The 12,802-nt window shown below is 37.3% G+C and overlaps 1 protein-coding gene across 1 annotated transcript in view; it reads left to right on the top strand.

Moving 5' to 3' along the window:
- The window catches only part of cdh22 (cadherin 22), a 163,092-nt gene that overhangs the window by 111,582 nt on the left and 38,708 nt on the right, over positions 1 to 12,802 (top strand). Inside the window, exon 9 of the mRNA XM_066702633.1 lies at positions 10,538 to 10,655. Coding sequence (XP_066558730.1) covers positions 10,538 to 10,655 — 118 coding nt within the window. The remainder of the gene's footprint in view (positions 1 to 10,537; positions 10,656 to 12,802) is intronic.

The following is a 12,802-nucleotide window of genomic DNA, read 5'->3' as shown; positions in this document are numbered from 1 at the left end:
TATTGCTTCTGCAAAGCCTTTTCAGAGCGAATGACGGAACTTCGATTTTCTGATATCATTCTGTGCAGAAAATCAATTTTTATTTGTTTTTGATTTTTGTTTGTAGAAAATAAGTCTGCAGTCTTTTGTTTTTCTCAATACTTAATTTTATCCAGAACAGATTCTTCTTATATTAGTCTGCTGCTTTATACTACACGCATGACTAGATTCCCCCCCTTCTTTTTTTTTCTTTCTTTGGCTTGTTAGGACGAGAGTTTACCTTGGAGATATATTTTTCCTGGGCAGATTCAGTGAATGTGGAAAATGATGCTTTATGATCCTCTATAGCACCTGAAGCTAAAGAATCTTAATATTTAATTAATAAATAAACATGAATCAGCACTGTTACAGTTAAATTCCTATGCAGGCTTGTTCAATCAATATTACTGTTTGCTGTGTATTGTTTCTAATGCTATTCAAGGAACCCCCCCTAGGACCCACCTTCCAGGCACAGTTTAATGGCTTTATCATGCCTAACAGATTCTAAAGACTTACTAAATGAATCACTCTGTGTTTCCAACATAAAAACACCAGCCTTCCAGTTATGTCAAGGGAGAGAGAGAGAGAGGGAGGGAGGGAGGGATTGAGATAGAGATAGGGTGGCTTGGGGCTCAGTCAGACCTCTGTTGTTTGTTAACATTTTCTGTTTCATTTTAACTAATGAATAGAGATGTTTGGACGGCAAAGAGTCTCTCAGGACATAATTTAATTAAAACAATATGCTCATGACTGTGAGTCGAGCAGTGGCCTCTTAGCTTAGCTTCAGCTCCGTCCTGTCAGGTGTTTACTGGAAGCATATCTGTGCATCTCTTGCATTGTCCCAAATACTTTAACATGCAAGCTAAATGAAGTCATCAAATGCCCCTGCATCTCCTAGCCTCCTGTTACAGCTATTACAAATTGTGTTTATAGGACTATTGGTACGACTATTCCCGTTTCTAATTTCTCCTCCTATGCTATATGTTCTTGATCTTCTTATTCTGCTACTACTACAAATACTACTCATAATGATTGAGCAGGCATGGCATCAAGGTTTAGTTATATAACATTTACACTGTGAATATAGTGCTTTAAATGTTAGGTTACAACAGAACCCCCCCCGCCCCAACATTCAAAAGGTTTGGCTGCCATGCTGTCAACTGTATTGCAAATTCTGAAATGCATTGTTCTTATCACACTTCTGTTGATTATATCAGATTCCAGTGGTTCTGGCCCAAAAAAACAGAGGCTGTGAATATTAATGGCAGCACAGCGTTCACTAGTTAAAATGTCTTGGAGCCGCATGTGCTTAAGGCTAATATAAATAGCTCTGTCGAGGAAAAAAATGCCAACAGACGAGCAACAATCTATAATCTTTACAGAAGGTAGGAGAATTGACTGCGTTGGAGATCTGACAGCTAAGCAAACACTGGGCACAATTGCTTTTCCCCTCATTGTTAATGTCACCATCTTCTTGCATGATATGAATGTGTGGGATTTGCTGGCACCAAAATTGTATTATTGTCAAGCCAATATGTTTACTGAGCTTGATCCCATGTAAAGCATGATAATATTTTAGTGTTCCTGTTTTACAAGACAATATTGAGAATCTCTTATAGCTCAGTATAAGACTTAAATGAGGTTGAAAAGGAAGGCATGTAACTTTGATCACATGGTATGATCCACCATAAATGCCATTTAGTCCCCCAATATAATTGACTGTGACACAAATAGACATCATGGTGAGTTTCTTTAGGAGAGTGCAGCTTGCCTTTTTCAAGTCTTGGCTAATACCTTAAATACAGACTTCAAACCTGCCGTTTAGCTGAGGACAATGGTCCGTTGCTGCTGTTGTTTACTGAACCAACTTTGGTCTTGAGGTGTTCCCGTACAGCAGCTTTTATTGGTGTCTTTTTACATCAGTATTTTGTTATATCGTGGAAACCCTTCATTTTGATCAGTTAAGTAAGTGTTTTGGTAATTTCAGCCATTTCGAAAAATACAATTTAGACATAACACCTGCATTCCCTTTAGCCCTGAGTGACCAAAGTTCCCTATATTGACCAGGTGACTACACGTGTTCCCTGTTTTTAGAAATGGGACATTTTGAGTAATCTATTAATATTACCTTTTTAGTTTTCATATTTTTTTATCACATCCCTTTAAATCTATTTTGATTTGATTTGTGACTCCCTCATGTCTTGCCCAGTGACATTAATCACTCTCTACCTATTTTAACTGGTATTTCATAGCTGTGAAAGTGGGCCTTTTTTTTTTTTTTGACTGCAAATGAAATCATATTCTCTCATAATTAGGACACAGATGGAGTCTTAACAACCAGTTAAGACCTAAAAGGCATGTAGGGATAAGCAAAACAAATATGGAAAGGTGTAAGCCCTACCTATAAATATAACTGTATCAGGACTCTCCAGGCCTAGGGTTGGAGACCACTGACAATGAGATGGATATCTATGGCTGTTTCTTTCCATCTGTGGGGATCCATTCTGTAACTTGTTCAGCATCTTTATGTAAATGATAATGGAAGTGTATAAGTGTATCAGTCCTCTAGTGTACAGTGCCCTGAGAGGTTGGAAAAACAAACAAACACAACAGAAAGTGTTGCAATTGTCACTGTTTATTTCAAGGTTTTTAGAACACGGTGGTGACTTTGTAATTACTGTTGAAAAGTACGTTTGAAATCTGTAACAATGCTCTCATAGCAAGTTCTTTCACACCACCCAGGTGCTTATTGTAGTTTAGTCTAGTTTTTAAGGTTTTAAGTTGCAAGGCTATCAAGATTTATAGATTTTTTTTATTTACATTGTATCTTTAATCACATTTGGTTAAACAGCTGGTGGTGATTTCGAATGGGGTGAAATGTATTTTGAAGTGTATTAAAAAGCTTTGGAAGCCTTTAAACCCAGGCATTAAAACCCTGACAGGTTTAAACAATTAGTAAGCCAAATCACTGTATCACATTTTCTCCAACTATAAAACTAGGGGAATGCTTCAGCAGAGGGACCTACCTTGAACTTCTCAGCTACTGCTGAATTCAAGCACAGAAATCCCAGCAACTGTTTGAAGGTTTCGTCTTATCACTGGCTTCAGACACATATACAGAGGTCTAGTGCGCTTCCATTCCTCATGAGGTAAGGTCTGTAAAGGTCTCTGAGGCCTTCACATCAGACTTCACTCCATAGACAGACAGACACGAGGATCAAAAAGTGTAGTTGTTTTATTACTAATTATCTTTTTTGTTCTGTTATTGTCTCCTGTTGACCCTGTGGTATTTGTGGGAGTAAATCCGGAGAGACAGGTATCATATAGTCCTATCTCTGCAGGGAAAGGCCGGGTGGAATGGGAAATACTAAGTGTAGCCCAGGGAGGAGAGCGCTGTCAGCTTGGTGCAGGTCCTCAAACCACTCATTGTTGGCTGCAGTGACAGATCACAAGGGGCTCGCCTTCCTTCAGGGAGAAGGCAGCAATGTGATTAATACACCCCCCTTTCCGAAGACATGCATGCATGCACACACTCATCGACACACTCAACAAGGGCTATGCACTTAACAGTCCATTCAAACATTTGTCCTGATCTTTTCCCAAGTTGGGAGATGTTAGAACTCATGTAATGCTAAATTAAGTTAATGTTCGTCCTTTCAGCCCTGTTTTTTTAACTTAAATGAGTGTTTTACTTTAATTAAAAAGGACAGTTGCCAAATGATTTTGTAGACGTCGTGACCAGTACTTGATAAGTCAACCTGGCCCTCGCTCTAACTCCAGCAACAGTTGTTCAATCTGTGATTATACATTGTTATTGTCCGACCTCATTAAACCTGGGACAGGCTTGAAATGAGTGCTATGTGGGCTTGGCATTATAAAAGAGACAACTATACATTAGTGTGTGAGGGTGACATTATAAAGGTGGGCGGTGCAGTGATGAATTGAAATCCATCCAGTTAATCCCAGAAGAGTGTAAATTACATGTTAACCCAAAGTGTGGGTTGGTGCACCTTTAAACATAAAGACAAAATGATCTTCCTCAAGGATATATCAACAGTGTGCATCTTGGTGACCATCTGAAAATGTTCTTTATCAAAGGAAAGCTGAAGCTTAAAAAGAGAGAGATCCATAAATGTTTGTCTGCTTTAAGTGAAACTAGTGTTTATTTCTTCATTTATTTATCTAGTTATTAAATTAATCTGGTTTTATTGGTAACTAGGGTTTACATAGGAAACCAAATAGGTGTCCCCTCATGTTAAGAAGTGTAATCACAATTTCCCCAAGTAAATTGGGGAACATTCATAGTAAAAAAAAAAAAAAAAAACGTTCTTACTACTCCGCCCACATTAGACTCCCTTCCACATCCGTTTATTTACCCCCTAACAAAGTTCTCTAATCAGGGATTGAAATAAAACTGAAATGCCTAACCAATCCCCCCATGTTAACAACCGCTCCTGCACTCCCCAGATTAAGAACCTTAACTCGAGAAAGCAGGGCTGTTTTGGGAAAAGCTGCTTCTTCTGCTTTCCAGCTCCGAATGAGATATAAGGGTCATGAAGAGGACTGTTCGTTATAATTGTAATTAAGTGATCCCGCTAGAGGCAGTTGAGTTCGTCAGTCAATAAACTCCCACACACTTGCTTAGCTGCAGGAGGTTCAGACATTAGCATTATTGTTGTGATTATTGTAGTTGTTTTTTTTTCTTTTAAAACGTGCTCAGCAAAAGTAGCTGCCTATTTGATGAGGTGAAATTAATTAAAAGCAGTATGCATTGAGTAACCTATTGAACCTGTTTTCCAGTCCTTTGAACCCCTTCTTCTTTTTATTACAAAAACGTGACAAGAAGGCAATGACTCCTTTCACAACAGAACACCTTCAAAGCCTAAAATACACACTTTTTTTTTGTTTTGTTAGTTTTGTCCCTAATTCAAACTGGGTTCTTGGTAAACCTTACAGGTTTTGTCCTAGGTTTTAGACGAAGAACTTAACCAAGTGCAGAAGCAGTTTTAGAAAGAGACCCACATCCTTATGTTGGCAGCTGTTGTGCTGACGTGTTTGGTTAGTCATCCAAAATCTTATAGTGGCCTAGAAATTTCACAGAGATATACATTTAATATTGCATTTTCTCAGTGATATCTCTGAGGCATAGATTTACTAGATATGTTTGGTCTATTTTTAATACATTGACATTTTAGGAATATCATTGAATCTCGGGTGAATGGCTGTATGGAGTTTGCATGTTCTCCCCATGACTGCATGTGTATTTAGGTGCTCCGGTTTTCTACCATGTCCCAAAGACATGCTGTTTAGGGTGATTGGCTACTATTAAATGCTCTGTATGGTGTATGTACAGTGAGGGAAAAAAGTATTTGATCTCCTGCTGATTTTGTACGTTTGCCCACTGAAATTATAGACTGATCATTTCTTTGTCAGTGGGCAAACGTACAAAATCAGCAGGGGATCAAATACTTTTTTCCCTCACTGTATGGTGTGTGTTTGTTTGTGTATGCCAACCTGCGATGGACTGGCATACCGTCAAGTCCTGCCTTGCGCTCTGTGCCTGTTTGGTTATACTCTGGCTTGCTGTGACCCCGTGCTGGATGGAGCGGCTATTGAAAATGGATGGATGCATGCAAACCACAATGATGTGTTGTGGTAATGTATGTGTGGGCTGAGGCTAACTGAAGTAGGTGTCAAAAGTCAAGTCAGTATTATGATTATATTCTCATACTACTACTAATACTACTGCTACATATACTACTACTTATTATTATTGGTAACAATTTTTAATAAAGTGCATTATAAATCAGTTATTACTCAGTTATAGCAATACTTGGAATGATCACAAAGTCAACAGGTAGCAAAAAAGTGTCCCTCTTTCAAATAATTAATGAACAGGTTATAAGGCAAGCTTCACCTGCTTTGACACATTCCTAATTTGTTTTACACTTGTTAATAATTGTAAGAGGGACAGTTTTTAGCTACCTGTTTATTATTATGGCTGGAATGTGTTAATATGCCTTGATGCCTTTTATTGAATATTATGTACAAGTAGAGCAGTGGAACTTTTAATAAATGCTCAGCCATTTCCTTATTTATTTATCATTTTTAGTGACAGGGACTAGAGCCAGTTCCTCTGACTGAGCGACTGACACAGAGAGGTGCTGAGGTGTCATCTATTACTTGTCGGGTGTCAGGTCAGCACTTACTCCGTCTGTAATGAGGCTTATTTGGTGTGTCAGCTCGCCAAGGCTGCAGGAAGCTCCGGCGATCATCGGCGGCCCTGGTCCGTCAGGGGATTTTAAATTGTCACAAGGCTCGATGCTGAAGGTCTCGGCCTGCCTCATGCCATAAATACACTCCCTGACACAGACAGGTGCATGCAAGCACTGATTTCAATGGGCTTTTGCATGCTTCATATTGATAAACTTGCGATGCTGAAGACAAAAGATCCATATTCTACTTTCTATTACAAACAGTGCCAAAATTAATGTCATTACCATAATCTTTATTTATAATTGCTCTATATTAATATATGTACAATTCTTCTGTGCCCTTCCACTGTACAAAAGTCAGGAAATTCGGTGTGATATCTTATGTCTTTGCAACGATCCGCCCACCCCCCCCCTCCAAGTTCTAACCTAAATTAAGCAGGATATTAAATTAATTGCTTTTTTGTATATTTATAATGTGCTTCTTAATTCCGAATTCTGATGTGTTTGACAACAGTTCACATAAAATCTAAACAATAGCTGTTATCTGCTGTGTTGTTAATTAGAAATATATGCCCTCAGACTGTATTTTAATAAATCCTGCCACTCATATTGAAGTAAGAACACTTATAAGTGTTGATCTGGGTGTAGCAGTCTGTTTATAGGATGATGGTTGTTTTTGTTTTGTTTTTTTAGTTTTGAATTAATAATAATAATATATCTTGTTAATGAATATGTATTTTTTTCTGCAAAGCTCAATAAGTGGCAGATCTTGAGGGATTCTGGTAAATGCCATACATTTCTGGAGCTCCATTGGTATAGTTTGTGTACTTGTAATACAGTGTATTTTTTAGGTGACACAGAGAACATTAATTTCCAGTATTTTTCGCAACTAAAATTGTGAAACATAGCTGTTTTTATATGTTAAGGGACTCTTTTCTATTCATTTTAATCCAGGCCTTGCACTGCATTCAGTGTGCCATTGAAATGTGTTATTTGGCATTGTGGCATTTTGCTTATGAACCAAATTAAAGCAAATTTGCAAGCTCAGTTAGAGGAAGAAAGGTTTGGTTTGAAGAGAAAAGGAACCAAACTTTCAGTTAGCCCTGCATTCAAAGTTCAGTTCTTTTTAATTTAGTTTTTTTCAGTGCTTTCTATTTGCCCTTTACAAAATAAATAAGAACATAAGAAAGTTTACAAACGAGAGGAGGCTATTCACCCCATCATGCTCGTTTGGTGTCCATTAATAACTAAGTGATCCAAGGATCCTATCCAGTCTATTTTGAAATGTTCCCAAACTTTCAGCTTCAGCCACATCACTGGGGAGTTTGTTCCAGATTGTGACAACTCTCTGTGTGAAGAAGCGCCTATTGTTTTCCGTCTTGAATGCCTTGTAGCCCAATTTCCATTTGTGTCCCTGGGTGCGTGTGTCCCAGCTGATCTGGAAAAGCTCCTCTAGTTTGAAGTGGTCGATGCCTTTCATGATTTTGAAGACTTGAATCAAGTCCCCACGTAGTCTCCTCTGTTCCAGGGTGAAAAGGTTCAGTTCCCTCAGTCTCTCAGTAGGACATTCCCTTCAGACCTGGAATAAGTCTGGTTGCTCTCCTCTGAACTGCCTCTAGAGCAGCAATACCTTTCTTGAAGTGTGGAGCCCAGAACTGTACACATTATTCCAGATGAGTTCTAACTAGCGCATTGTACAGTCTGAACATTACTGCCCTTGTTCTCAATTCTACACTTTTGACAATATACCCTAACATTCTGTTTGCCTTTTTTATTGCTTCCCCACATTGTTTGGATGGAGAAAGTGAGGAGTCCACGTAGACTCCTAGGTCTTTCTCATGCGTTACTTCATCTAGTTCTATTCCTCCCATAATGTAATTATAGTGGACATTTCTGTTACCTGCATGCATTACCTTGCACTTGTCCACACTGAAATTCATCTGCCAAGTGTTGGCCCACATCTGAATATTATCTAAGTCCTTTTGAATAGCCTGTGCTGCCGAGATTGTATCTGCTGAGCCACCTATTTTAGTATCAGCTGCAAATTTGACAAGTTTGCTAACTTTCCAGATCCAGATGTTAAATGTATTAACAAACTAACATGCATGCATATACACAGTATAAGAGAGTAAAAATCCAACTATCTCTATAACGTATCCGTATTACAAAACTTGAATAACTGAATTCTGTTAAGGTTACTCATTTTGATAATCAAATAACCCCAAAATAATAGTTTTTATTTATATACAGCCTAGCTAAAGAGCACATGGTTCAGCACCATTGTGTAAACAGGCATAATGGAAACTATGTGTATGCAAACTATACAGTTGCTAATATTTTGTTTCCAGCTAGATTCCCACCCTTAAATCAGCTATTAGCAACTTTGCCTTGAATCACCTGCAACAGATAATGATATAGTTAATGGTAATTATTTTAAAGCCCTACATGAAAGTGTAATATTGAAACATTACAACATATAGCTTTTGTTTAAGGGTTAAAGTGAAATGCTTTATCATGCTGTGTGAAACTGTTTCATATTCATAAATGAAATAAGGAGGAAAATGTCACAGTGTAACACCTGCCTTTCACAGGAGTAAATTCTGCAGAAGAGTAAAAAAACAAGATTCTGCCAGGAATGAAAAACAAAAACATTTCAGAGGCAGCTTTATTATTGTTACTTCATGTCAGTCAATGGACTTGAAAGAATTACAAAATATATAATTTCTTCAGCATCCAGTAGTGTAGTAGGACAAAAAGTCCAGTGTTGTGTCACTGAAGGAGTCCAGGCTTTTGTTTAGTTCATAATATTATAGATGAACTAAATTTCCATTTGAATAATCTTAGTCTTCGGAACCTGATTTCCCTTCATGTATGTCCTTTTTAAAAGTCACCGATTGGTTACATGTCTTTTATCAAGCTTCTCTCCATGAATTCTCTATTGACACCTGAAAAATAAATAGTCTATGAACATTACATAAAGTGACAACTATGCCAAACACTGTGGTGAACAGAGGAAGTCTCATGAAATGTCTTTCCCTGGCAATGTGTGTTTCTCTGTGTCAATGATCGGAAATAAGCTTATGATTTTCTTTTGCTTTTTTCTACACGTTCTTCGTGCCCTTGTTCCCCACAGAGTGTGGTAACTTCAGCACAAACCTATTGACAAGTGTATAATGAGCAGAGAATGGTAATTGAGCTCTTGTTGGCTTCGAGGTCGATTGCCTGAAGTCTTTCCTATTTTGCTATCCTTCTTTTGTTTTTGTTTTTTGTTTAGAAAGAAATCCATGTGTTGTTTTACATCGGCGGGTAATTAAATAACAGTAATTCAGATACTGTACAGCATGGTTCCCCACAAGGAGTTTGTTTTTTACATGTAATGCCTCTGAGTCTGATACCGAGGCACCACATTGAATTATTATTGGAATATGAAAGTGAGTTTTTGTTTTTGAAAGTATAATCAGTGTTGGTATTGTATATTCTACATTAGGTTATATAGTTTTGACACATTAAGCCATAGCAAAGGGCTAAAGGGAATAACCAAGGTAAAAATCTGTCCAATTGATAGAACTTTAACCCAGGAAGTATATTTGGATGATTATTAATTTAATGTTATTTCATCTTATGCTACATATATATTCCAGAAAAAAAAGGCACAGTGGCATTTACAGCATGATTAAAGGGATTTTTAAAGCCTATTACATATAATCAAATTGTTTTTAAAGGGACCAAAAATTGATATATTATTCACATTCTATGAATCCTTTGAAATTAGTTTGTGACTTGAAAAAGTTTTAAAACATGTTTTTGCAACTAATGCCTTATTGTACTAATGCCACTGTGGATTCACACTGTACATTTCAAATACACTCAAATAAAACAGCCCTATTCCTAATGCTTGGATTCCTACACTTTGCCTCTTCCCCTCTGCTTGTGTAAATATGACTTTCTAGCATTATCGCCCTAGATAAGTGGATGCAAATCACATAATGTCTTTTATCACCTGGAATACATTTGCAGGGCATTAACTGGGTGCTGTTACCCTGGTAGTAACTCCCCTCTACTCATGATTAATTGTGTGTAGTTAAGAAATGACAGATTTGTCCTCATGCATAAAAGCTTTGTAAATGTGTAATTTAGCGTTACAATTCTGGTGGGGAGTTGTGGTGGATCAACCACCAGGCTGGATGTGATGAATCAATGGGATTTGTTTGACAAAGGAAGACAGTACTTGTTTCAGACTGGAATATTAATGGCGGACTTTGTGGTATTCCAGCATTGACCGTGTCTCTCTCTCCTTCCCGTAGCTCATTCACACCATCAGCGTGGTGGATCGAGATGAGCCACAAACTGGACATCGCTTCTACTTCACCTTGGCCCCAGAGGCTGCCAACAACCGCCACTTCACCCTTTGGGATGTCAAAGGTGAGAGCATAGCTGTCCTATTGTTTCCTGTGTTTTTCCATAAGGGTGCGATCACACCTCCTTTACTACTGTTCCATCTTAGCTCTCCTCCCAAAGTCCTTTCTGCTAACAAGGGCTGTACCAGCCATGAGACCAAATAATGAGGTCAAGAAACTCAGCTTACATGACAAAAGACACCTAAACCAAAGACTGCAACAGAAATGAAACATACCAAAAAAAGTCTCACTTGGTGTTTAGCACCCTACATTTTTTATATTTATTGCTTGTCTACCTGCCTTCACAATAATCATCAACCACCATTTTTGGGATGAATTTGTTTTGTTCCTCTCGTGCTATATATTTGTAATTATAAACATCCATTCTCTGCTGATTTAATTTGACCCCAATCTGTTTTTCAATCCCTCATAGTCTGCTTTTCGAAATAAAACATATTTAATAATGCAACTATATTTTTAGACTGTAGTTTCTCAAGTTTTCAAAGGTACCATGATCACATTTCCCCAGAAAATTCCTGATCTCTGTCCTCTATACTCCATCTTGGTTGTTTGAAAAGCCTTGATCAGTACAAGCACCTCCTCTTGTGGGTGAGCAGACAGATTAGTTTAGAAAGCTGTCAGTTACCATTTTACATTTCAATATCAGTTTATTTCCAAGCATTTTGACTTCTCTAATCGCTGTGAAGGAATTTGACTCACCTCTTTATTGTGGTCTGTCCTTTGCTAGAGATATCTGAAAATCATTTAAATATATCTAATTTAAAAATACATTTAGAGATATCTTGAAATCATTTTGAGATATCTGCAAATCATTTAGAAATATTTCCAAATGACTTCCTGTTTATTTAGAGATCTCTCAAAATCATTTTGAGATATCATCAAATCACTTCCTGTATGTAGCCCAAGACTATCAGTTCCTGTTAATTCATTCCTATATAACTGAATGAGGAAACAAGAAGTGATAATCTCAGCCATAATACAGGAAGTCATTTGAAGATATCTTGAAATGATTTGCAGATATATCTAAATGCATTTCAAGATATCTTCCATTCATTTAGAGTTATCTTTAAATTATTTAGCAATATCTCAAAATATTTGAAGATATCTTGCCATACATTTGTGCCCTTTTGTTACAATAGTGTTATTTGTGTTGTTGTTGTTGTTGGTCAGTTTACCGGTCTGCAGTACACTATTATCAATAAGATGCCTGTGTATTAGTTTGACATATAGATTTGCACTCAAAACTATCAAAAGCACCAATAATGTAATAATTTTTACATCATTGCTAAATAGCATAGGGTTTATAGCACTAAACCATTTTGAGAAAAGTGAAAAACTTGACATTTTCCTCATATTGTTTTGTGTGTTACACACATAGGTTAAACATGCTATCCTGTATGGGTTAGACCCACAGTTCTTAATAAAATAACAGAAATATACTTCCTGGGAATAAGTGTTTAGGAAGATTTTTTGGGGGTATTTTTCATGTGTATTTGTGTGTGAAATTGTGGGCAGAAATGACAGAAAAATACGAGAGAGGGGTATCAAGCAGGACACGTCTTAACATTTAACAGACAAAAGGAACACTAAAATGCAAATGTAAGATAACTCTTAATGCCCTTCTCCTGTCTCATTGCTGAGGAATGTTGCCAATGTTTTGTTTACCTTATTAATGAAATTGTGTTGGAATATTTCATCCATGCCAACTGAAATGGCAGGTCTCTTTGGAGACCATAAAACGAGCCAACAAAGACAACAAAATAAAGGGTTTTGGTAAATTTAAAATGCACAATAAGTTGGGGGGAAATAAACCAAATTAAAATCCTCAGGAAATTTGGGACTGAAGACTTTACACTGAGACAGACATGATAAATAAATATGAGGTACAAATTCTTAACAAAGGAGTTTTCTTGGCTGCTGAATAGCTAATGAAATAATACCGCTGCAGCTGTGTTTTCTGTTGTCTTCAGCAGCAGCCCCTTGTTCACAAAGCATCCATGAAGGCATGGCTATTTTACAAAAGGTAAATCCTGCAGCAGGTTTTTAAAAGACTTTTAATCAGGCTTTAATCAGGCAAGATAGGAAGTAATCCAATTATTTTTTCCTTATTTATACCTTTTGGGGGGAAAAAATGCTGATGCAAGCACATAC

Source organism: Amia ocellicauda, chromosome 4 (genome assembly GCF_036373705.1).
Source record: "Amia ocellicauda isolate fAmiCal2 chromosome 4, fAmiCal2.hap1, whole genome shotgun sequence".
Taxonomy (NCBI): domain Eukaryota; kingdom Metazoa; phylum Chordata; class Actinopteri; order Amiiformes; family Amiidae; genus Amia; species Amia ocellicauda.
The sequence above is the reverse complement of the archived record's forward strand: the minus strand, read 5'-3'. Positions and strand labels throughout refer to the sequence as shown.